Source organism: Podarcis filfolensis (assembly GCF_964270895.1).
Source record: "Podarcis filfolensis genome assembly, chromosome: 17".
Taxonomy (NCBI): Eukaryota; Metazoa; Chordata; class Lepidosauria; order Squamata; family Lacertidae; genus Podarcis; species Podarcis filfolensis.
In genome coordinates this window covers 41,158,083-41,184,756 of record NC_139621.1, presented here as the reverse complement: position 1 = coordinate 41,184,756, position 26,674 = coordinate 41,158,083, and the positions used below count along the sequence as shown (strand labels likewise).

General features: G+C 43.9%; 1 protein-coding gene across 1 annotated transcript; it reads left to right on the top strand.

Moving 5' to 3' along the window:
* SLC22A15 (solute carrier family 22 member 15) lies at positions 1–26,070 on the top strand. The gene is made up of 12 exons (XM_083593518.1): positions 1–277; positions 3,420–3,632; positions 6,141–6,273; positions 7,653–7,817; positions 8,536–8,665; positions 11,503–11,718; positions 13,258–13,398; positions 14,708–14,793; positions 15,374–15,494; positions 17,784–17,856; positions 19,334–19,522; positions 20,572–26,070. Exons 1-12 carry the CDS (start codon positions 191–193, stop codon positions 20,653–20,655), a joined length of 1,638 nt encoding a protein of 545 aa, XP_083449644.1. The 5' UTR covers positions 1–190; the 3' UTR covers positions 20,656–26,070.
* Positions 26,071–26,674: the final 604 nt, after the last annotated feature.

The following is a 26,674-nucleotide window of genomic DNA, read 5'->3' as shown; positions in this document are numbered from 1 at the left end:
GCCTTAAAGCCCCGGATGTCTACATGGGGGCCGGCCGTAACCAGGAAGTCGCGCTCCCTTCCTCGCACCTGCGCACTCGGGCGGCGCTTCTCCTGTCAGCGCGGCGCCGGCCGGCCAGCGGGATGCGCTTCTCGCCGCCCGGAGACCCGCCGCCGCCGCCGCCGCCGCCGCCCCGGCCGGAGCCCCAGCCATGGAGGTGGAGGAGGCCTTCCCTCAGGTGGGCCAGATGGGGCCCTTCCAGGTCTGGCTCTGCGTCTTGCTGGCCGCGCTGCTCCAGGTGAGGAAGCCGGACGGGGCGAGGGAGGGCGGGAGGGAGGAGCGAGGGGAGGCCCCGGGGAAGCCGAGAAGGGAAAGGGACCTCCAGAGGCATCGAGTCCAGCCCCCTGCGACGCAGGGATTCGCCACGGTTGCAGTGCAGTAGTAGGAGTAGTAATAATAATACAATGATTGATTTGCGCCCCGCCCATCCGGCCTGGCCTCCCCAGCCACTCTGCGCAGCTCCCAACAGAATATGAAAAACAGGATAGAACATCAAACATTAAAAGCTTCCCTAAACTGGGTTTCCCTCAGATGTCATCTAAAAGTCAGAGAGTTGTTTATTTCCCTGACACCTGGTGGGAGGGCGTTCCACAGGGCGGGCGCCACCACCGAGAAGGCCCTCTGCCTGCTTCCTTGAACCTCACTTCTCTCAGGGAGGGAACCGCCAGAAGGCCCTCGGAGCTGGACCTCAGTGTCAGGGCCGAAGGGTGGGGGTGCAGATGCTCCTCCAGGATCTGCCGCCTGCTTGGTGGCCCCCCACCCAATGCTTTCCCCGGGGAGCCTGACCTGGCACCTTCCTTGCCTACCTTCAGGCACCAGCTGGAAATGTTTCCCTTCAACCAGACGTTGGACTGCTGTAGCCTTTTAAACGTGCCTCTGGGGTGGGGGTGGTGCTTAGTTTCTGTTGCTTTTGCCTGTGTTTTATTATGTGTCCTGTGTTTTCGTTTTGTCTTTTTATGTTGTGAACCGCCGTGTGATCTTTGGAGGAAGGGCAGTGTGCAAATTTAGCAAGGAATAATAACAACAATAACACCCGCCTCTACCGTGGCCTCATGGGGAAAAGGAGGTGCTGCTGGTCTCCTCCCACCCCTGAGCCCCAAATGGTTAGAGTGTTGGGCTACGACCTTGGAGACCGGGGTTCGAATCTCCCGTTCTGCCATGAAGCTCGCTGGGTGGCCTTGGGCCGGTCACCATGTCTCAGCCTAACCTCCCTCACAGGACTGTTTGTTGTGAGGGTGAAACAGGGAGGAGGAGAGCATGGGCAGCACCTTGAGCTCCTTGGAGGAAAAGGTGGTATATAAATGTAAGGAATAAATAAATAAATAGTGGGGGCTGCTCTCGGGGGTCTCCTGGGCTTTGCACCTCCCTGGCATGATTCAGCGCACCCCCTTCCAACAATGGCCTTTGATTCCCATTTCAACCTTCGGGTGAGGTTGATTTGATCCCCCCTCTTTTTCTCTAATGTAGATCTTCACTCACCCCTTCTTCCCTGGTTCGTGTGGGGAGGGGTGAGTCCTATTTGTGGTTTGCCTGTGGTGCCAAAATGTATTGGGCTGGCCCTGCACCAAGTAGATGGGTAGCCCTAAGGGCAACAGTCGCTTGGACAGTATAGCCTCAAGGAGAGTCACTTTGGTGGTGGTGAGTGCAGTGGCAGAGCTTCATGCTCCGGCATTGGGGGGGCACATCACCTGCGGGGGCGGGACGCCCAGCGTGGGGGGGCAGCCGTGATGGCACCCCATCAGTATCGCGCTGCCAGGGGCGGTGCGCTCCCCCCCCCACTCCCCTTCCTCTGCCACTGGGTGAGTGTTCCTGTGTAGTTTGTGGCTGTCACACAAAGCCCAAAGGTGAATTGGAAACTACCCTGCAAAACTGTAATTGGAAACAGACAGGCACCTCCATTTTTTTTGCTGGCCATGGCAAGCCTTTCTCCAACCTTGCAGCTGCAGAATTGGGTTTGGCCAGCAGTGCAGAGATCCCTTCTCTCTCTCCCTTCTCCCTGCCTCCCCTTGGGTGAGGAAAGCTGAAGATGCTGTGGCTATTGTAGGCTGAGGTTTGCCAAACCCAACAGCCGGACCCAGGAAGCCTCCATATACTGAGTGTGGAGCTAAGCTCTGCTGCTAAGCAGCCAAACCAATAAAACACTGCCAGCTGTGCTGGCTCTGGAGCTGGGAAGTGAGGTGGTGGCTGCCGTAGGGGCCCTGGAGCAGCTCGGCCACTCACGGCCATGTCAACAAGCCTTCAACATCCTTCTCAGTCCTAAAGTTGGACCTGGAGATGTTTCCCTGAGGAGGAATCATTCTGCCAAGCACAATTTTAGCCAGCCAAAAATTATGGATCCCAGGAAATCATTCCATTCTGATCTTGGCGTTCTCGAAGACCACTTGGATACTCATGACTGAGAAGGCCTACTTCGCCTTCAGATTGTAAGCTTGTGTCTGGTCTGTACTATTTCAGTGCACTCAAAAAAAATCTTTGTTGACTAGAAACAAGTTTGTTTAGCTTATAACTCATTTCGACGTGTGTGTTTTTTTCTTGGAGAAAACTTATTTTGTATGAAAGAACTTTGAATTATGTTGTAGTAGTAGAGAAATTCTTTTAAGCAAACAGGACTATTGGTTCTTCAGGTGGCATGATCTAAATTTCACAGATATGTGTGCAGTGGCACAGAGGCTAAGATGCTGGGCTGTGAATCAGGAAGCCCCTGTTTCATATCTCTACTAGACAGGTTTACTGGGTATAAGCGGGGCAATGCATTACTTTGGCAAATGCGTATTTAGAGAAGAGAACTGGAATGTGTGCGCTTAACACTTTCTTCACCATAGTTTGCAATTGGTTTCATATCCTGACTTGTTTTGAAGCTGCTGACAATAGTTTCTTGGTTTGGATGAAACTGGGGGCCTGCCCACATTTCTGTTCCATCATTTCAAGAGGTTCTTCTTTTCCCCACTGCTTCCCCCAGGAAAACCTCTTGTTTACTGTTGAATCGGAACCAGAATCAATTGGGTTTGTTCCAATTTATAAGTAAAACAGCAGGTTTTCCTGAGAAAGGCAGCAGAACAAATAAAAACCCCTCTTGGACCTGTGACTTCAAATCACAGGACAAATGGAAGTGTAGATGGACCCTGGAATTATGGTTATTGCAAAGGGGTTGTATAGCCAAGCAAAAAGAGCATTCATAGGATCTATTGCTATGAATGGACAAGGTGGGAGAAACATTTCCAAAGCTGGAGTATGTAAAGATAAACCTGAAATACTGGCAATTCTCATTCTAAAAGGCAAATAACCTTGTGTAGATATGATCAAGGATATTTGTTATTTAAATGTCTGGAAGTTCTTGTTTGTTCTGGCATTGATTTTGATTCTGCTTCTCATTGTTTCAGCTCTATGTGGCCAGTGAAGCAATCCTCATTGCACTAGTGGGGGCAACGCCTCCTTACCACTGGGACCTTGAAGGGACCTCTGCAAATAAAAGCCATAGCAATGAGTCGGCTAGCGAAGAAAGAACTTTTGGGAAGTGGCTCCTGACGGCCAATGGGAGTGAAGTTCAGAAACACATACACTTTAGCAGCAACTTTACATCAATAGCCTCTGAGGTAATTGAGCCAAGATTGTGGTGGGGATCTTGGCACTTGACCTTCTAAATTATTGCTACAAAATTGTAGGTGATCCATTAGAGAAAATCCAAATTCTACAGTAATGTAAGATGCACCAAGTAAGATGTCCCAAAACAGTGAACAAGCTTTTTCGCAGCTGTCAGAGCTGCCCGAGGTCCCAGCTCACAAAGGACCAACACTGCTTCGTTGTTAAGTACAAAAGTCTTTATTGAAGTTCAGTTTCACTTCCAGAGCCACAGCGTGCAGCTCTACGTCTCAACTTTTAGACCGCTGGTGCTCCGTCTGAATCTCCTCCCCCCAGGCACCAGTTTAAGACTCTAGCCTTACTCCACCTCTTCCTCTGTTCTTTCCGCCTCTGGTTCCGCCTGTCCGTTGGGGTCTCGCCCTTTCTAGACTCTTCTGACGCTGAATCCCCTGAGCCTTCCCCCTCCCTCCGGCGGGCTTTAGGAGCTGGTTCCCCATCCGGGTCTCCTGCTGTCCCTCGCGCCTGTACATTTGAACTTGGCGCGCGCGCCCAGCCAGCAACTTTCCTCCTGACCGTTTCCCTGCTGCTGTCACTGCTTCCCCCTCTGGGGGGGCTAGCTGCAACTGACCTCCCCTCCGTTGGAGGCGTGGTCAGCCCTGACTCACTTTCTCTCCCCGCTGGAGGAGACGCTGGCCCTGACACATGTGACTCTTCCCCCCCACTACGCTCTGGTGGGGAAACTGGTCCTGATCCCCCGCTGCTGCTTCGGGGTTCCCCGCTGGCTCCTGATTTCTGGTGCGTCCCCCCTGGGACCCCCCTTGCCCTGACCATCGGCGCCCCCTTCTGGGAATCTTCTGATTCGCTGGAGAAGCTCATGGAATCTCTCGGGCCACTGTCATACTCCCCTACGCTGCCCTCGGATTCTTCCCCTTCGCTCTCCATTTCCTCTCTCCCCTGTGCTCCTGCTCCTGAGCCCCTGACAGCAGCTCTCTTAATCAGGCTGAGCAACACAAGCAAAAAGGGAAGGAAGAGGTCAGAGAATATGGTGCAAACAAAATTCTGTCTTGCACCTAGCAGAGACTAATTATGTCTGTGAACCTGGGCTCAGATCCTACTTAGCCAAGAAGTTCCCTGGGTGACCTTGAGCCAGCCACTGTCAGCCTAGCCTACCTCACAGGGTTGTTGTGAGGATAAAATATGGGTGGATAGAACTATGTATACAACACTGAGTTCCTTGGGAAAGGCGGGATATAAATGTGATAAACAAATGAATTTCCTGCATTCCCATATTGAGATTGCTACAGACCACAGCCTTTTGGGATGCAATATTAATCTCTTCCTCTCCCACTGCCCTGCCATTTTGCTTAGGGTCCAGGCAAAAGAAGAGTTAAAGGTTTGCTCACTATTTTTGTCGCATTCTTGTTGGTTCAAAGTAAAGCCTTACCCAAATGTAGCTCTTATAATTTTTCAAAAATAAGTGTTGTGATCCATTCATAAACATTTTGTCTAGCTGTGATCAGATGAACATCTGGGACTTTTCTAAAAACCACCAGATTAATTCATTTGATGAAGTGGACTGGAGTCCATATAAGCTTATACCATAATAAATGTGCTAGTCTTTAAGGTTGTTCCTGCAAAAACACCTAGCATGACTACCTCTCTGGAAATCGTGTGTGTGTGTGTGTGTGTGTGTGTGTGTGCTTAAAGGGGAGAAACTAGTTTATGACTCCATAAAGAAGAATAAGATCATCATTTCTTTACTGGGTTCATGAACAGTGCTGTGCTTGAATGGTAACTTGAGTGTAGCACAATCTACTTCCTCACCAAGTGTGTTTCACAACAAGCATTGCATAAGTTCATTCCATACTTCAAAGGATATGGTTTGTAGCATTTGTGAAGTATTAATTTCTAAGAAGAACTGTGGCTGAAACATATCACTGTTTCTGAGAAGATCAGCACTGAAGCTAAGCTATGAAGTGTATGTCTGTTTGCAGGTTTTGGCAATGGAGGCGCTACACATTCTCATTCTCAAAAGACATGTCCCATTAACAAGACTGCAAAGCCCCCACCTTAATGGATTAAGTTCATGCACTGGAATTGTCATATTAGCCAGTAACAAGTCAACAAAATAATGAGTATGCCTTCAGGAAATGATTTTGCCAATTACCCCAGAGTGTTACATTTGCCATTTATCCATTGTGCAGAAATACACCTAATATGTACTGTGATCTTTTAAGAGATGCATCTTAAACTTGAAGCATCTCAATATTGGCCTTTCTTCGGAAGTTTTGCCACTCCTGTTTAGCTTCTGTATGTTGTACATGGACAATAAATATGCAATGTTACCTATAGATATAAATCAGTAAGGAGAGAAAAGTACTTTTTATTTACAATAGGAAATAACTTTTTGTTGGGTGCTAGTTGTTAGGTGCATGATAATGTTAAAGATAATTTATGGATTTTAAAAAGAAGCTCTTGCCTTCTGTTGGATTCTGCCTAACTCTGCTTTTTTCTCCCCCTAGTGGTTTTTAATTGGCAACACATCATACAAGATCAGTGCTGCTAGTTCGTTTTTCTTCAGTGGTGTGTTTGTTGGAGTGATTACTTTTGGACAGCTCTCAGATCGTTTTGGACGGAAGAAAGTCTACCTTGTAGGTAAGCTGTCGTCAGAAAAAGATGAAGGGAAAACCCTCCGTCTTTCTTAGCATAGTTGTATTCTCTGCTCTGTCCAGGTATTTTAAAGGAAAGCCATGAATTTGAGTACTCTATAGACTACACTTCATATATTGGGAATCTCCTCATAGCTTTCTCTTTCCACAATTTGTAGGGTTTGGTCACCTTCTGGGACATTGGAGACTGTTGTAGAGACAGGGGGGAGTATGGGCTGATAATAAGAGTTTTTTTAATTTCTTGTGAAAAGAATCCATGAATGGATTTTAATTGGGGCCCAATTGTCCCATTTGGATTTTGGGGAATTCCCCCTTGTGTCAGATTGGCTAGTGACCTTGTGGTGCTTTGCACTGTGCTGCTTTTCTCTTCCAGTAATGTGTGTTCCTTACTTCAAGAACTTCAGGTGGTCATGGTGATCTGCAGTAGTTTGTTGCAGTTTTGTGGCTCAGTCTGATCTGCATTGTGAAGAGAAACTGCAAAGCTGTCCATATACTTGCAGCCCTATAGTTCTAACCTACTTGTCGGAAACAAATAGAACAGCTAAATTCCTGTTACTCAAATATTCTGGATATTTATTTGTTATCCGAAATATTTGTAGCTTGCCTTCTTACTCACACATGGATCCAAGAAATGTAAACGATAACATGGGATTAGTTCACCCTCTCTAACTGAAGGCTCACAAACATAGTTACCAGTTCTCTTTTGGTATAACACACATCCTGGCACCAGGAACATCTAACAACAGATGACAGTTACAAGAGGCAAGGTTTGCCTTTGCCTGGGCTGCTGATCTTAAGTCTTGCCTCAGCTGCTCCGTCTTTCTCTCCTTAGCAGCCCCCATGCAGCAAAAAGGGCTGTGGGGACAAGATGGCAACATTCCTCACCCTGGCTCAGATATTTTGGCTGTTGCTGCCAGCTCCTAAAGCCCTGGCAAGCCCAAAGTAAATAATTGCCTTTAAAATGGCCACTAGGAAAGCTTGATAGCAGCTGGCTATTAAAATGGGATAATCATATGCACTATTCATTGCAGAATTAGAATCCATTTAAAGATATGGGAGCTGCTGATTTTTAAAAAGAGAGAGGATAATTGTAAAACATGATTCCCTCTGTCGGGTGTGTGTCTTTTCCATAAAGCGAACCAGACAGCGTATCCTATCATACGTAGAGAACTTTTGTGTAAGATACGGTCAGCTATATTTTTCATTAACAAACACTACATGTGCTTTCTTGAGCAACCAAGCAGAACTGCATTAAAATATTGCACTGTGTCCACAGTGGCTAACTTTGGGAAAAAGGGGAAAAAACAACAACCATCATTTACTTCTTGGGAGATGTTCTGAAGGAAATTTTTCTTTGCCTTCCAGGTTTTGCCCTTGACATTTTGTTTGCTGTTGCTAATGGATTCTCCCCTTCGTACGAGTTCTTTGCGGTCTCCCGCTTCTTGGTGGGAGTAATGAATGGTGGGATGTCACTAGTGGCTTTTGTCCTCCTGAACGAATGTGTGGGCACCGCTTATTGGGCTTTGGCAGGTACAACATTTAATTACTGGTCTTTATATTAAAAGCTTAAAAAAAATTCTGGCAGCAAATCCAAATTTTAATTCATGTTTGAGAACTGCTTTATACACTGTGAGATTGACGGGCACATCCAGGTAATCTGTATGCATCCAGCCACTGATTGATTGATTACCATGTGCACACATGCTTTTGTTGGAAGCTGAGACTTGCTCTTGCTTCCATCAGTTTGTAGATAGGGTAAAAAAAAATTAGCTTGCATGTTATGGTCATGGTGTATCCTCCAGCTGTAATGTGTGAAGTAGTTTGTGTTCCCTGTATGCATACGATTGATCCTTCATCCACAAAGCTCTACAAATTTTCTGTTGTAAAATGCTAAGCATTCTGATTCTTACACATTTAAAATACCAGCACAAACTTTAGACTCTGTAGGATGAGGATAACATACCTAATATATCACGTGTTACACTGCCTAAAATTCTCAGTCCAGTTCTGCTCATGCCATTTCACCCGCAAAGTTGACCTTTTTTTTTTTTTTTTTTTTTTTTTTAGGAAGACCTCACAAATAGTGATTTTAAGAACAGGTTGTAGCATAATTTGTCTTCTCTTTCCATCTTAAATTATCTTTATCTTTGCATCTTTGTTCAGGTAGCCTTCTTTGCCTGTCTGTTTTGTGTTAACAAACATCATTAAATGGTCAATAACTCTTTTTTCCCTGTCTGCCTTATGTTAGGATCAGTTGGTGGCCTCTTCTTTGCTGTGGGAATTGCCCAGTATGCTTTGTTAGGATATCTCATTCGCTCCTGGAGAATTCTAGCAGTTGTGGTTAACCTGGAGGGAACAGTAGTCTTCCTTCTGTCTCTGTAAGTTACCTACCTTAAAATTGTTCTGGTGGTGTTCATGAAAAGGTGTGAAAATCACTTATCGCTGAATAGAAGTAGTAGTTATCTCTCTTTCTTGCACCCCTTTAAAGTATTTTAAGCTGTTTGATTTCTACTTTCCCTGATCCTACTTTCTCTAAGCCTGGACATAGATTTAGCCTCTTCTCATAGGATATTTCTAGACTCTTTCATCTTAACAGTCCTTAGAATCCTTTTCAGTGTCTGTCTTGACATGTGCTCCCCAGAACTGAACACAAAGATTCAGGATGTGGTTTTAGCAGTGCTAAAGGGAAAAGGAATACTACAGAATTGTGCCAGCACTGCTCCTGTTCACACAGCATAGCGTTGACCTTGGCCTTGTGCGACAGCATCACCTTTTGTCTTGTTAGTTTTATCCACTCTGCTCCCTAAATCTGTCTTTGAAGTGTTGCTGCCTTGCCAGATTCCCACCATTTTAAGAGCCATTGTGTGGCTTTTTCCTGCTTTGTCTTCCTTCCTTTATGTTCTGATAAACTCTGCCAAGTCCTGATCATCCAAGTTAGTTGCCACCTGTCCCAAGATTTCATAAGCTGTAAGCTTCAGACTTCTTTCCCCTAATGTCATCTGTAGCCACTGCTTTAGAGGTAGGCTTTCAGTTACATAGAGGCGGACACCTGTTAGGATGAAGACAGACGTAGGATTTGAAGAGCGTTTGCAAGAGGCATTTCATCTACATTATAAACTGGCATTGACATCTGTAATATACAGACACACACATTAAGTTGAGCACTGCATCAGCCTTCAGTCTTGCCTCTCTTGTGCTTCTAGCAAGTTGCTTATTTCTTTCCCTTTTTTTTGATGATGCCTATAAATTTTCTTATTCATTCAAATGAGGAAAAAAAGTTTGAAAATCAGTTGCAAAACTGCTCTGGAATTTTGGGTGGTAGGGAAGGTGCTTGATTGATGTAGGAAGTACATCTCCACCAAAACTGACTTTTCCTTGTTGAAAGTAAGTTAATTTTTTTTTTTTGGTAGAGTTCAGTTGAAAGGGTACATGTGTGAGAGAGACAGAGAGTGAGTGACTGGATGTATTTAGCAAACGGTCTTGGTTGCATCGGTGTTACATATGAAATTACCTGACCAGGTGGGGAACAGGATTCTGCCTGCAGGCTGAATCCTGAGTTCCTCCATGGGCCATGATGATGGATGTGGGAGGCTGATTCCAGTTGGGTTTGCATTTGACACCAAATTTAAAAGGCACAGGGAGTGCACTTGAAAACCCCTCATTGTTCCTTTGCAAAGGCATCTTTACCTGTGTCTGCCCCACACCTGATGACAAGTGGGCGTGGCTTGGGGGAAATGGCTTCGTGGGCCGAATTAGGACCTCCATCAGCCTAATTTGGCCTACGGGCTGGAAGTGTTTCCCATGCTTGTCTTGTACAAATTGAAAACTTCAAGCAGCAATGAAAAATGAATGATTTCTATAAGGCTGCAGTGACTTTATCTGGAGAAGCCCAAGTCTGTTTTGGGGGGGTGCTAGTGCATACCCGCCATTCAGTCATACGCTGGTGGCAGGATAGAGCATTGTCAATCAATGCATAATCTTTGAGCGCAATGTGATTCCTAGTACAAGACCTAGATTTTACATTTGCCCACTGTGGTTTTGCTTTATTTTGCATAGCATTATTTGGTTGATTGCAGGAGGCTTTAGGCAATTCATACCTGGTGAATTGAAGTTGCTCCCTTGCTTATGATAGCACAGTGGATAGAAGTCCATAGGCACCTATAATCTTCAAAAATTAGCAGCAGTCTGATTGCTAAACGCAAATAATGTGAAGCCCTTTCCCAAGATACATCTGTGCAATCCAGACTCTAGTTGAAATGTTGTAATTTCTTCTTAAAAAATGTTTCTAGTCTTATTGGGTGCAGAGTAGCTTGACAAATTAAAGGTTCAGGGAGAACGTATTTTCCAAATAATTATGTGATTAATCATTTCAAAGAGCATACTACTAGTTTTAAGGTTTTCAATACAGTGCAATTTTGTACACACTCAGAAATAAGTTCTACTATGTTCAACAGGGTTTCCTCCAAGGTAAGTATGCAGAGGGTGGCAGACTGAATTAAATAATAGAATTGTAGAGTTGGAAGGGGCAGTGGGGGTCATCTAGTCCAACCACCTGCAATGCAGGAATCTTTCACCCAATGTGGGCTCGAACCCGTGGCCCTGGCATTAAAGAGGCTCAGGCTCTACTGCAGATATAAGTAATTACAAGCATAGTTTAATTCATAAATACTTTAAGTAGGTCAAAATATTCATAATAGGTTATGAAATAAAGAAATACTTGAAAAAGGAAAGAAGTAATCTCTTTTAAATCTAAAAGTATAATAAAATAATAATCATTTTACAATAATGTAAATAAATTGTACATATGCATATTATGACAATGATAATTTATTATTTGTATTATTACTACAGAATATGCATATTTTGAATAATAGGGAGATGAACTGGGTCAGTGTCAAGTGCTATTCTCAATACTTTTCCATACCACTGCTTTCACACTACTTTTTCAAGTTCTGTATTAGGTTTACGTTTGCACATTCAGAATCTTCCTAAATTAGCTTAACATGGCTGCATTCAGCGCATAGTTGTGAGCTGCAGTCCTACAAAATTGGTCTTGTTTATCCCTGTGCAAAGCAGCAAAGATTGAAGTCTATTTGCAGTATAAAACTTGTTAATGATTGTACTTTTTTCTTTTTTACCAGAAGTGCCAATATTGAGTAGTAAAACGACTCTAACGCCATCTGTGGAATATTTTCTCTCTTTTTGTTCTTCGTAGATTCATTCCTGAATCACCTCGTTGGTTGTATTCACAAGGACGGCTGAGTGAAGCTGAAGATTCCCTCTACCTCATTGCAAAGAGGAACCGCAAACCAAAGTGCACTTTTTCACTTAAACTCCCTACTGAACGGAGTTATAAAGAGACCAGTAGCATCCTGGACCTGTTCCGGTACAAGATCCTTTTGGGACGTACTCTGATCATGATGTTCATCTGGTACTTGCGCTTTCTTTTGATCAGATTTTGAAATTGCTACTACTGTACTGTTCAAATACAACAAGATAGGCATGTTCTGTCTTTCTGGGAGGAAATATGTGGCTGTTACAGCCCCAAACTCTTTTTAAAAAAAAACAGGCTGCAAAATCCATTTGGAGTTTTATGCTTTTAAATATTTTTTACAAGAACAAAAAAAACTGTAGAATATCGAAGATCAGAGCCTGTGGGATTATTTTAGTACATAATTACACAAAGACCAAGTGGTCCTTGAATGGTAGAGTAAAAATCATTTTGTGGGCACATTTTCCATGTGGCTTGACATTTTAATACGAATCTTACAAGACAGTTTGAGTAATGTCTCTTTGTTAGATAGCTGGAAGACCACTGACATGTACAAATGTGGTTTATGTTGTCTGGATCAAAGCAGAACCTTTTTTGTTTTGTTTAATGAAAGAAATAAGACTTGGAGGTTCAGTGATCTGAATGGAAAGGTTGGTTTTAGGAGCTTGTAAAGAAAGCAGTTTCTCCCATGGAAGGCAACTGGAGAACACCGAAGGAGGGAGGTGCCAGGGTGTGTGGATGTTTAGTGTGCTTTTTCTGGGCTTTTAGCTGCACTGGTCTGCTATTTTCAAGCCTGTCATTTAGACTAGCAAGGATCGCTCAAGGGTCCCTGGGTGCTGATTCAGTGTACCTGATAATCTAAAAATAAATAAATACCCTGCCTGGAAATGCTTTAGATACCCAATGCCAAAATGTAATTCGTATTTATAGTGCCCTGATCATGCATTTGTTATGCTGATATTATGCTTGACCTTTAAAGCCCTTTGAGGCCTAGGACCCTCATACCTACGGGACTGCCTCTCCTGGTATGCCTCGCGAAGGACCTCAAGGTCCATAAAGAGCAACGCTCTAGAGGTCCCGGGCCCTAAGGAAATCAGATTAACCTCAACCAGGGCCAGGGCCTTTTCAACACTGGCTCCGGCCTGGTGGAACGCTCTGTCTCATGAGACCAGGGCCCTGCGGGATCCTTTCCGCAGGGCCTGTAAGACAGAGTTGTTCCACCTGGCCTTTGGCTTGGAACCAGCCTGATACCCTCCCCCTCTTTCCTTTTCCTTCTGTGATGGAACCCCTCTCTGGGGACTTCCCTGGCTTTTCTGGCCCCTGGAGGACCAGTCTGGATAGTTGGCCTTGGTGAAGATTTGACGTTTCCTCCCCCCAAACAGTTTTTGATCTGGGCTTCCACTGAAATGAGGCTGCATTTAAGTAGTATTTTAATCTTGTTTTTAAGTTGTATTTTAATCATTTGTTTTCATACCTGATGTTAGCTTCCCTGAGCCCGGTCTTGGCTGGGGAGGGCAGGGTATAAATAAAATTAATTAAATAAAAATAAATAAATAAATATTGAGAAGCCCCAGTCAATAAGTTCCATGCCTAAAGCATAACATCCTTCTCTGAGTTCAAGGTTACAGCTACACTATAGGCAGAAAAGTAGAAGAAGCAACTTTGCATTTTACATCTCTTTCTTTTTACTCGCTACAGGTTCGTATGCAGCTTGGTTTATTACGGTCTTACTCTCAATGTGGGTGACCTGGGTGGCAGTGTCTATGCCAACCTGGCTCTTTCTGGGCTAATAGAGATTCCGGCATACCCTCTCTGCATCTACTTGATTGGCAAAAAATGGTGAGTGTTGGAATGCTAGATAAATTTCTTTTTTACCTCTTTCTTTCTTTCTTTCTTTCTTTCTTTCTTTCTTTCTTTCCTTCCTTCCTTCGAGTGGCAGCAGCAGTGGGTGAGGTTGTGGATACTTCCTGGTGAGAAGGGGGAAAGGAGAGAATTAGAAAAAGCAGGTGGCAGGAAGAGATCTCGAAAGATCCTGTCCCATCCCATCCAGAGGAAGGGGGAGGCAAGAAATCATCTCAAGAGATTCCCTCTTCTGCGGGTCTGCGCACGTATGCCCCTTCTCCTAGGTAGATGCTATTCATGTAATCAGCCCTCTAGCCGGGTCATCTTTCTCATGATTATCAGTTTCATTGCTGTGTGTGCTACATAGCCGGACTCTGTTCTTCTGCAGTAAGCAATGCTATACTATTTTCCTCTAGTGTGGGAGGTGCTTGTATTTCTTCATTTGAAAATAATTGAGATTGATCCCCAAGGAAAGGTGAATAAGAAGATACGGGGCATAAAAAATTAAACCAATACATGCAGGAATGCAATGTGCATGAAAAACTTTTTTTGTCAAGCTCCAGAGGGGTAGCCTTGTTAGTCCATTGCAGGAAACACTACAAAGAGTTTTGTAGCACTTTAAAGTCTGAAATATTGTGTATGTGGCATGCATATATCTCTTGAGGTGGTGTTGTGGTGTGTCTCGTCACATGGGGTATATTGCAAGACCTGGCATCATGATGATCTCACGATGTGACATGACATGATGTTTCACATCACTTGGCATTATGTGGCACATGATATGACAACCTGACATGATGGTGCATGAAGTAGTGTATCTCATGAAGCATTCATGCACAGGTATAGAGGAATTACTATAAATGGTCCCCAAAGGGAATGGAATATAGAAGATCTAGTAGGTTTATGAAGACTCCCAACGATAGTAATTGGTGACAGCACAAGTCTTCCTAGGTTTGCTCTCCTAATTTAACACCCGTAGTGGGTGTTTCAAGTTAAGACCTAAACAAAACAAAACCTAATAAGAAATCCGAGTTCAATTTTCTTTTCTGTTGACTCCTTATAAAGTTTTTGTTGTTGATGATGATGATGGTGACAAGTGGTAATTAGGAATTTGGGTAATAGGTGCCTGAGATGATTTTGACATTCTAAGAGATATTTGTTTTTATCTCTGCTTCTCTTCAAAAATCTGGAATACCTTTGTTGACTGGAGAGTAATAGGCTTCCTGCACTGAAGCCCTGGGTGTAAAGGGAGCTTGTTTTCTACTTGCTTTGCATTTCATTGTTCTCTCTCTTTCCGGTTCTTCAGGTTTGGCCGTAAACGGACGCTTGCAGCCTTTTTGTTCCTGGGAGGACTAGCCTCTCTTATCGTCATGTTTCTTCCAGAAAAGAAAGGTAAAAGTGTTGTTCTTTTAACTATGGAGCAGACGGCAGGAGGCCAACATCTTGCAGTGAAGGCTTTCTCAAATCTGTAGGGGAGCAGCAATCTCCAGCTGTTTATATGAAGAGTTTTGCCTTGGGCAACCAGACACGCAAGAAATAACTGATCTTAGAAGCTTGAGAAGTCGTTAAAAATGTAACCCATCTAGTTCCCAAGTCCAGCCTCTTTAAGAGTGTCTCCTTTTGAGCCCGCAGCAGAAGACTTGGTCATGTTCACTGGGTCTCTTCTGAGTAAATCTTAGTTGGACACCATGAATGGAACCGTTCCTCTTCTGTGAACACAACATTAAATGGCGCTTCTCTTCAGTTCCCCAGTACAAGTCCAGGTGGCAATTTGACCAGAGTGTGCTTTCTTTCAAACAAGCTCCCTGAAACCCCTCCTCCTTTGATAAATGGGAACAGGCTGGTTTTTCTGTTGCCTAGCAAGGGGGCGGTGTGTGTGTGTGTGTGTGTGTGTGAACTTTCAACCTAAAGCCAAAAGGCCATCCTTGCTTACTACAGCATCTTTACAAGCTTTGCATTTCTCCCCCAACAGCTACAGGAGTGTTTGCCATTGTAAACAGCCGCTCATTGTCTTTACTGGGAAAACTGACAATCAGTGCAGCATTTAACATTGTCTACATCTACACGTCAGAACTTTATCCTACAGTGATCAGGTAAGACAGGTTCAGTTTGGTGGCTTCTGTTGTCTATATGAGACCACCTGACTTTTCTTCTTCTTGGGAGGCACCGTTCAGTTTAAATTCATAGGTCCTTGTTTTTAGGGTGGGTTGCAGTATCTCTCTATAACTGCAGGTCCTTTCCCTGAGGGGCTTGCAGATGAGGATTCGACTTCTCCCCATTCCCAAATGCAAAATTTAAATGTGAACATCCCTGTTTAGCGAAAGAAATCCACTTGAATGTTAGCTTCCTTTTGTGGGAATGTTGAGGAAAGTAGGAGAGGATATACTGATTGAATATTATCCCTCCTCACTCACGCTAGTGAGCAAGGAGCAGAGCACCTTCCCTTGCACATTGCTGGAAGCAAGTTGATGGATTTGTTATAATCATTTAAGTTAAGCAATCCAGTCTGGCTTGTCCAGTCTGGATTGTTCCTGGTAAATTTCCCCTTTATTTCCCTCTTAAAAAGAATAATAACACAACAGTCGTCTTTAAAAGTAATGGTACTTTCAGTTCACGGTAGTATCCTGAAGGCAGGCTTTATCTTGTAGTTACAGTTACATCTGTAGAGAAAAGAAGTCTGAGCTAGGCCTCAGACCTTCTACCTTGTGGCTTCCATCCTCTGTACGGATGAGCCTTGTGCTCCTGGCTAAGAGCCAGCAGAGGAACCCGAAAGTAGAAAATGGTAAAAGGTGAAAAGAGGAAGATGGCTGCGTTGCTAGCCCTTTTGTAGGGCCTGCTGGAGTCCCACCCATCTACCTGGTCACACGGGGGGGGGGGAGGAGGCTCCAGAGCAGGTATGACAGGAAGTCCTCCCTTCTGAAGCAACATTCTCCTGTGTGTCCACTCTAGGCAACAGGAAATATTATATTTCACAGCTTCAGTTATGATACATCCCACACCTTTATTATTTAGTCCGAGGAGTCCATACAGAAATACTAAAGGAGTTTGTTGTTTCTCTGGGATTAAGAAGGCATTCAGAAAGGAATGTGTTAAGCCCTTCTGCTACCCAGGAAGGCAAGGAACATGTGACTAACTCTTTGTGCTGTATCCCATCCTCTAGGCTTCTCCCAAGTATGTTCCTTTGCCTTTGCCTGGGACTGAGCTTCTGTTCAACCTCTCTTAGAACTCAGTTTCCCTCCTCATTTTAACATTGGCTATTCTTCCTTAAAAAGTGACAAACAACTTTCTCCTTCTGTTTTACAGCCTTTTCCCTTTTTTAAAAAATGGCTTCTTTTTTTGCTTGTGGCTCAGTTGGTCACACAAGAAGCAGGAGCTGTTAAAAAAAGAAGAGGAGGACACAGCGTGTCCCACGGGTCAAACAGCCTTAAGCAAAAAAGCCGCCTTCCAGTTCTGTGGCTGAGCCGTCCACTGGCAGATTCCACTGCAAACTCATTCATTCTGCTCCAGACCAGGTGGAGCTGCTTCAGCTTCCACTGTACTGGGAAGCCAATTCCTGCTGCCATCAGGGGTGTATCTCTTATCAAGTCTGCTTTTGAGTCCTTCCATGCCAGGGAATGTGCAGAACTCATGCAAAACTTCTGGAAAGCTCAGCAGCATTCAAAGGAGAATGATCCTTATCTCCCATATGTGGTGACTTGGGAGTAACTGATGTGGAAGTGGGAGGCATTCTGTGCACCATTTTCTGTGCTAGGCACCGTCTTCAGAGGGAAAGGATTCAGGCAGAGCAGAATTTCTCTGCCAGGAGGTTGAAAAGCCATCTAAAGCAGATTTTTCATTAGAAAACAGGCAACATTCTACCCCTGCACAAAATAATTCATTCTATTTCTCCTTCAGCCTCCCTTGAATCCACCTCAGTCAATAATATATATCTTTATTTAGGTGATTTATAGCCCAATCTTCATTAAAATTATCCCACAGCAGGATGTAAAAATTGGTAATGCATAATAATACAATATAAAAAACTAAACCACAGCAATAGATCAAAAGTACATCATAGCACCACAAGAGTGACAGACCATTGCCTCCAGTCATTTAAGCAAATGCTTGACTAAGTAATGTCTTTACAAGTTGCCGAAAGCCCTCACCATTGAAGTGTGCCACAATAATAGGGGTGAGGAGGGCTGTGTAGCCCCATAGAGAACCCCCTGGGGCCACTTCCCTGTGGGCAGGCAGGGCTCGCCATTGCTGAGTGTTGTCAGGCTTATTAAATAGACATTTTCAGCAATCTGCAGGTGCTCTTCAGGACTTGAAAGCGTAGTCCTAAGCCAACATTAGTTAAGGAAAAATGCTTCATGTAAATGCAACTGTTTTATTTCCCGCAGGAATGTTGGAATGGGAGCCTGTTCCATGTTCTCCCGAATTGGTGGGATCATCGCTCCTTTTGTTCCGTCTTTGGTTTGTACCGATTTTTCCTTCTCTTACCCGCGCCTTCCCCCAAACTGGGCAGTAGCAAAATGCAAAGTACATTTTGCGTGGGTTCAGTTTGGCTTTGACTCTGACGTTCAGAATTCTTGAAAATTGCCAGGTGCGTGGGACAGTTGGCTTTGGGGTAGACATGACTTTTGCTGGCTGATGCAACTTTGAAGAGTCCTAAACTCCCCTTGCACATGATAAAGCTGTAGTGATAGTTTCCTGTGAATAAAGATGTGTGTGTGAGAAAAGGTTAGAGGAGGGAAAAGGCAATGCAGAGCTGCCTAAGCATTCAGGTGGGCCACCTGCAGCTGGTGGACCTGTTGAAAATAGATGAACAAAGCCACTTTGTAAAGGCTCAGTCCATTGACCTCTTTAGTCAAGTTCTCCCTGCTGTGCTTGCCAGCAGCTCTTCAAGAATGTTGCCATCTGAGATCTTTTAAAACCGGAAACACTGGTGAGAGCATGTGCTCTCTCAGTTGAGCCCCGCACCCTCCCCAGTGTGGCTGCTTCATTGACCGTTCTACTGCCTCTCTTTGGCAGCTCTCCCTGTTCATATTTGTGAGAGTAGCGTGGGAGCCAGAGCTCCTTCAGAGAGTTTTTGTAATAGTCTGTCATGAGAGTTGTTCTGTTCCTTCCACCCTTGACCCTGACAGGTGTGGCTAGGGCATAGATGTCTGAGTCTAGTTCTTCTGTCTCCCCTCTCTTCCATTCTATCCCTCTCTCCAGACTCCATTTTTGTAACTGTGCTCTTGCACTACCCAATTTTTGTTGTCTCTGCATGCATAATTTGGGGTCAGTTCACATGACCAAGAGGGATGCGGGTGGCGCTGTGGTCTAAACCACTGAGCCTCTTGGGCTTGCCAATCAGAAGGTTGGCAGTTCGAATCCCCGTGACGGGATGAGCTCCTGTTGCTCGGTCCCTGCTCCTGCCAACCTAGCAGTTCGAAAGCACGCCAAAAAATGCAAGTAGATAAATAGGTACTGCTCCAGCGGGAAGGTAAATGGTGTTTCTGTGTGCTGCTCTGGTTTCGGTGTTCCGTTGCACCAGAAGCGGCTTAGTCATGCTGGCCACATGACCCGGAAAAATTGTCTGCGGACAAACGCCGGCTCCCTCAGCCTGTAAAGCGCTGCAACCCCAGAGTCGTCTGTGACTGGACTTAACTGTCGGGGGTCCTTTACCTTTACCTTTTTCACATGACCAGTAGATGTGTTGAAGATGTGACTTCCTCTAGTGGGTCGCTGCAAATTCTCATGCTGTTGTGTGTGGTTGTTTCGCCGCAGTTGCAGCCTGTAACTGGCCCAACGTGTGATTTGCCAGTGCAGAACAGCTGAAAGAAGGTTGAATAGCTGTTATGTCCTTGCACTGTCATTTCACAATTAACATGAACATATTTGAGCCCTAGCTACTACTGCTGCTGTTTTTTATATTTGTTCTTTCTTTTCTTTTCTTTTTTTACAGAAAACTGTGCAAGCGTCTCTGCCATTTATTGTGTTTGGTGTGGCGGGCTTGTTCGCTGGTCTTCTGAGTCTGTTATTGCCAGAAACCCTAAATAGCCCCCTGCTGGAGACGATATCTGATCTACAGGTTTGCTCATATCGGCGGCTAGGAGATGAAGCTGTTTCGCTGCAAACAATGGAAAGCTCACGGGTATGAACCTTTGCCAGTTCCCCTCCTGTTACAAAAGCTGTCAGGTTGAATCGGAAGTCCCAGCTTCTTTAGGGTTATGTAGTATCTGCCACTGCAGATGGGCTCCAAGGAGAAGATATTAAATATTTAGTTGTGCCTTTTAGATATGTTAACTGCTAGGCAACTGACTACATCCCAGACAAATAGCCACTTTCTCTCTGGCTGCCAGCTTTAGATCAGAGCCTGCTTCCTCCTTTATTTCAAAGGATAGCAACTGTTACCTATTCTTTCTTCTCATTGGCCCCCCCCCACAACAGAATATTGAGTTGGAGAGAAACAACAGGAGGCCCTCATGCTATTGAACATGTGAAGACAGCATTTCCTAGAGGAAGGGGAGCAGCCACCATGAAGGAACAGTGTTCTGGCATGCTTATTGTGTCTACAAATGTCCTGTCCTACCCAGCAACAAGAAACAGAAAGGTCGAGCCCAAAGCCCTTTGGCAGCGATGAAGGAAGCAAAATGGACTGGCAGCAGGGTTTGGCTGCCCTTTTATTGTCGCTCAGAGCTGTGGAGGTTTTGGAAGGGGAAATCAGTGGTGCCGGATAGGTTGAGCGCGCCTCTCCCTTGACTTAAGAGTACAAAGTGATAGCCAGTTCAGGAAGAAATGCAGTCACTCGCCTGCTCTGTGCTTTGTAAAAGTCCGTGACTTCTTATTCTTGATTATAAGAGGCGAGCCTCAAAGGTGCCATAATCGTGTTGCCCAGGTTGTCCTGTTTGCAGCGATAGTAATGACATTTTAATGTTCGTTATAGAGTGCTGAAAACACTCACTATGCTTTATTTCGTAAGATTTATACACTCCTTGATTTGGGGGTGGGGGGACTTTAGTATTATCCACTTTTGTATTATCCCATATGGAGGTTTGGGTGGAAGCTGGGTTATAAAGGCTTGGTGGAAACTGAAAATGACCTAGTGAATAGTCTTGCAAGGCTGAGATTAAACATCTGAAACATTTTACTCGAAACTGGGTGAAGGATAGCTCTGATATCAGAATCTCATTTTCCTTCTAGTCTGACCACGATAGTTCAGCTGGGAGTGGAAGTGAAGATGAAGAGTTCTATGATGCTGATGAAGAGACTCAAATGATCAAGTGATGGATAAAACACTTCTGTTAAATGCTGCGTCCTTTATGAATTATCCAGCCAGCTTTATCTGAACAAGCCTAAAAGCCAGGAGCAGTCAGTGAGCAGAAGAACCGTACTATTGTGTCTGCTTTTAGGAGAAAAGTAGGACACCGTTGACAGCTCCTGCAAATAGGATGACTGCTTGTCAGTGACAGCTCTGGCAGATGTAGACTGCTCCTGATTTATAGACAAGTAAGGCATTTGCAGGATACGCATTGTCTGACAGCACTTGTGAATCCTAAAAGCAGCTCCAGTGTTTAGCCCGCTCTCTTCTGCATCTATTGCAGGTTTTTCCCTTGACTTATTGGAAGTGGTCTGTTTGTTAAGCTTGGATTTTATGCTACCCTGGTGAAACTTGATTGTGGAGAGGCACTGTTAACGATTTAGTGGGCGAAATGTGAAGTACTGCAAGATGTGGCAATTTTGCTGTCAATGCAATTCCTGGCAGTTCTGCATTGTGTGTGATTTTAATCTTCGGGTAATGCAGAAAGGGGATCAGGCATGGTTCTATATAATAGAGCAAGACTGCAGAGACCTGTAATACAGACCAACTGATTTAAAAGGCGACTGAATCACAGGAATGGTGGATTCACAACTTCATTTTTAAAGTTTTTATTTTAACTTGCCTTTGTTGACCTGTTACGTTGCCTCTTTTGGATATTTCAGTGCCATTTGTCATGTATACCTTTGGTGAAGGAGTCATCAAGGTGAGATAACTCATTCTGCCTTGGGCTTACCCTTGCCTTACAAAAACGGTAGGAGCAATTGCGTCTTGCTGGTTAAATGGAAGGGAAGTCTAGCAGGTGCTGCTAATTTGGATTCAATCTGTGTTTGGTTTCTACTTGTCAAGGGACTACAGCTTCGTGTTTACAAGGAAGCTTTTCCTTTTTCAGAAGTGTGCGGCTGTGTGTAGCTCTAGACATTTCTTCCTCCCCTTTAGACAGGAGCAATTTGAGCTGCACAATAATCCACCCAGTGCCATCTCCTCCGTGCTTCAAGCATATTGATACTTACATCGGCTCCCTTTTCCCTCCTGTATTTAAATGGGAGAGAAGAGACTTGAGGCCTGAGATGGGAGCCCCTGAAAGCTTTCCAATCACCACCTGTGACTGCAAGACAAGGGTGGTTGTGTGTCCATTGAAAGGTTTCCTACTGCTCATGCAGTCATCGTGTTCAGTGGGTTCAGTCTTAACAGATTCAAGATTGCACCTAGATATGAAGCATGTATCGTTGCCTCTCTCAACTTGGTGAAGATCTGATAGCTTCCGTTTTGAACCGAGCTCCACATTTGAAACAGATATGTGCCTAACACTAACTAGGTAACAATGTAAATGGCATCTGGGCCAGCAGTTCTTGGTGCTTTCTATACTTCTTTCGTTTCCTATCTTGAGGCAGAAAACTGGAAAACATGGTCTAGGTTAGGAGATCTTTTCCAACCACGGTAGTTGCTCCAAATTGTTTTTACCGAAACTAAAACAGCAGTAGGAAGCCTATCTGTGCTGGCAGGTTTCTACAAGACTAACTGAAGCTCATGCTCCACTTTATAAAGGGACCAGTCTTCACAGGATCAACTTCTTTTTAACTAATCCAGACTCACAGACTAGAAGGCATTTTTCTACTGCATTTTGTGTCTAAAGATATTCATGTTCCTAGGCAGGGACTTGATGTTTGGTTGTTTCACTTTTTACTCAAGTCGCAGAAGATCTGCTAGCATTTTGTTTTTCCCAGGTAGCGTTTTGGTTTTGGGAGAAGCACATTTTCCTGGTGTCTGTTGAGAAAGCAATACTCTTGCCTAGGACTTAGCTCCAGTTCTGAAGGCTAGGCTGAGCTTGTATGTGTTTCATGGGCACCTATTGACAAGTGAACAGCAACGCATTCCACTTTCCTTTTGCCCACCCTGCTCACAATATTTTATACATCAGCATTTTCCACCATAGTTTCCTTTTAGTGGGGAGGTCTATTTCTGAGCTTTATATTCCTCCCAATATGCAAACGCACTGTAAGGCCAGGGAGAAGGAGCAGGCAGTCGGCACAACACAGTTCTCCTCCCTCCCACCCCTTCTGTAGCTGATGGGCTTTGGTTCGCTCAAAACCATTTGCTCCTAACAAATGCAGGAGGGCAGGGGAGACGGGGGGGGGGGAAATGTTGCTGGAAAAGTAGAAAGGCTTATGAAAGTTGTCCCTTTTTTTCAGGGACAGAAGCCCAGTCAGAGCAAGAAGTTGCTATGAGGCTGTAGTGTCTTTCAGAAAATCCCTCCTCCTGAAATTGAAAAGTGGTGCTATCCTGCTTCAAAGGCCCCAAGTGCTCGGAAACTTTTGTCTTTTCATTAAGATAAGCTGCATTAAGAGTGCAGTGAGTGCTAGGGTCAGACTACTCCAGAAAGGAGAGTACTTGGGAGCCTGCATGCTTACTAGGGATAAAATCCTGTTGAAATTAGAGGGACACACCTTGGTAAGTGTGCGTAGAATTGCACTGTAAGGGGAAATGCTTTTGCAGATTCAAATAAAAATCTGGATTCGTCGGTTTTCCTTCTTGTGTGCAGGTCCTCTTTTAACTGATTTGTCATTTGACCTTTCCTCATCAGTTCAAACAGACAGTCTGCTTAAAGAAGTTATTGGGAGCCTAAAACAGGTCCAATATATAAAATCCCTTTAAAATGGGTAAATCATGATCCAGGCGTGGAGTGATGCTACTATTGAGCACTTTGAAATCCTCAAATGATCGTTTTTTTGCTTCATTTAGTAGTTAAAGATAATGCTTGCGTTGCCGTATAATACATCTTTAAATACTAAATTCGTGTGTGTGTGTGTGTGTGTGTGTGTGTGTGTACACACATGTACACGCCTGGATTAGTAAATGATTTGGCACAGTGGAAATGGAATGCCTTGCCTGGAAGTCAGGAAGGAATGTCTTGACGGAAGAAGGCAGGCCACTTGCAGGTGGGTGGTTTTCTGCTAGTTTTTCAAAGCCCAGGAAGGAGAGCCTTAGTGGAAAGGAGCACACTCAGGCCAAACAAGAGTATGTGCTCACTTTCCTCGCTTTGCGTGTCTTGAGAGGAGCACTTTTGGATGACATTAAACCTTTTCGTTGGAGGCATTGTTACAAAGTACTGTATATGAGAAACTTACTGGAACACAGCTGCTTTCATCATCTGAATGGGAGATCCAGGGAGGACCACTTCGGAAGCCTATTCACCTGTGTCTTCTCCCAGCCTAACTATTTTTAGACGGCTGTTCCAATTCATTAAATCTAACATAAGAAAATGAACTTTGGTTTCTCTTGCTTAAAAAACAAAACTGTATACAATGTTTAGGACCTCATAAGACCTGATATAGGTAAACTGTTGTAGAGTCCCACTGAATGGAGTTCTGATGACTGCGGTCCCACTGTATATATGAACCAGTCCTCAAGGTGAGAAATCTCTGGGAGGAATGAGAAGGCTTGTTTTTTCTCATAAGCACTTTAATGTCTCTGGAAGGATTTATTACTTTGCAGACAGCACCTAGCCAAAGAAATAAATGTCGAGATCTCGAAAAAGTTACCGTACATTTTTATTGTGTGGCTATCTAATATAGCCACGGCTTAATGTTAGCCAAATCTGGAGCAGGGTAGTTGACTGGAAGAGCAAGGTGCAGAGCTGGCTCTTGAGGGGAAGCTCAAACTGGTTACAGCCAAATCAATCCCTGGAATGTCTGCTTTAATCGGTCACTGATAAATTTGCTTCTTTGGGGCCATGTTCAGTACGTGGCTAAAGGGCAAACTCATTTAGGAGCTCACAGCTGCTTCAAGTTTCCCCAAATATATATATATTTTAGGGACCAATTTAAGGCACTTGATGCATTAAATGCTATCAGTTGCTGTTTTGTCACACAAATGGTACTGCACTTAAAAAACAAAACAAGACGCCTTGCCAACATACGAAAGGGCTTGATTGGGTAGGATCAGATTGACTGGTGGGATCAGATTCAGTCTGCAGCTACTGTACTTTGCCGGAGCTTGCCATTCTTAACCCTAAATGATAAGCTATTCAGAAATGTTAATTGTTTTTTTTAAATAATGTTTTATTAGTTTTTTTATACAAAATTTGACATTGTTCAGTTCACATTCAATATAATAATTCCTTACGTCCGTGATGCTCCTATTGTAATCCTTTATCTGCTGCCATATCTACCATTTATTTTCCGTTATATTGTAACTTTTATTACAATAATTTATTTCTTCTCCTTCCCTTGCCTGGAATTCAAATCCTGCTCGCAATTTCATTTGACTGTAATTTTTCTTAAATAGTCCAAAAAGAATCTCCACTCTTTGACAAAAATTTCATCTTTTCGATCTCTTTATTTTTGCTGTCAACTTCACCGTCTCAGCATAGTCCAATAACTTCAAATCCATTCTTCTTTTGTTGGAACTTCTCCTCCTTTCCACTTCAGAAATGTTAATTGTAACTCATTCAAAGATGTCTGTGGAGCCAGTGCAGATACTTTATTCTGAAGGTGCTTTTATGAACAGTAAATGCTGTTATGTTTCTTAATACAGAATTTGGGGCACTGAATACAGGAAACATATGGGCATGTACACTTCTCAACACATGTGAAAAGAGACTCTTGCTATCAAATGTATTTTGTGGGTTGCTAAAATCATCGTCTTGTTCTATAATGGTAAAGGTGTAACTTCCTATGTACTGCATTCCTATACATGCTAGTCCTGTCCTTTTAAATATGTTTGTGTCACAGTTGAGGATGCTCTTGGTTCAGATGTGTTTTGGTTTTGTTTCCCCAGCTCCCCATCCTCACATTTGCCAGATTAATTGCTGAATTTTAAAAACTAAGAGGCAGGGTAGGGTGTAGACAAAGTTTAAGAAAGTTGAATGCAATCTGTGAGAGCTTTGTTTCCAAAGAACTTTACATACATTATTCCATTGCATTCAACAGGTTTTTGACCCAGACACAAAAATCAACACCATGAGCAGCAACCCTGTTTTCAAGTCAGCTTCTGATCTCTCAGAAAGGCGACACTCTTGCCTGAAAATATTTATTTGCATCATTTGGCTTCAGCCCCATATAATAACAGAATATAGTAGAATTAAAACAGAAATTCACTAGGGAAACCTTTGCCCCATTGGAAATGTTAATGATCTCTGAAAACTGTATGATTATAATTTTACATACCTATGTAAACTCATTAGGACAATTTTACTTGTGTAGGATTTGGCTTGTAGCCTGAGGGTTTAAGATATTTTCCTGTATTGGGCAACACGTTGCCAGTTGAAAGCTGTAAAACTGCCTTTGATTTGCACAATCTGTGTAACGTGTGTTTGACTTACTTTGTGCCTTTTCCCTCTTTTCCCACTTCCAAAACCTCAATAAAAACAAGGCCACCTGCAACATTGCCTACCCAGTTTTATGCTGATTTATCCACCTGCCTGCTGCTAGCACAAGGAGTGATTTCTTTGAGACCAGATATTTATACCCATCCCTGCAAGGAATGACAAGGTAGAAAGCAGTTCTGTTTAGAGTGACACCATCCCAAAGGGCTTGGGAAGCTAGAACTGTCAGTGTGAATCAATACCTTCCCCTCGATATGCTGCAAACTGCTGCTAGCAACAGCCCAGAGCCACTGAAATGAGAAAATTGGCTTAGCATCACAGCTGGAGTGAGGATGAGCAGGGCTAGAACTACAGCTAGGAACTTGCTGGCATACTTTAGAATTTAGATATTATAGGGAGAAGATGGAGCTTGACTGCAGGATTAAAATTGTACTAAAACTCTGAAATCGTAAGAATCTTAATGTGGCTAATGTTAACTGATCATGAGGTAGGGCAAAAGTTCTGCCATAAGCAGAATAGGGATTGATAAGGGGGGAATCAATACTAATAGACAAAATAAAAACCAACAAATTGCCACCTGAGAGTTCTCAAAGAACTCAAATGTGAAATTGCTGGGCTTGTGTGTCAGATCAGCCTCCATACCTGTGGACTGGAGAGTCACC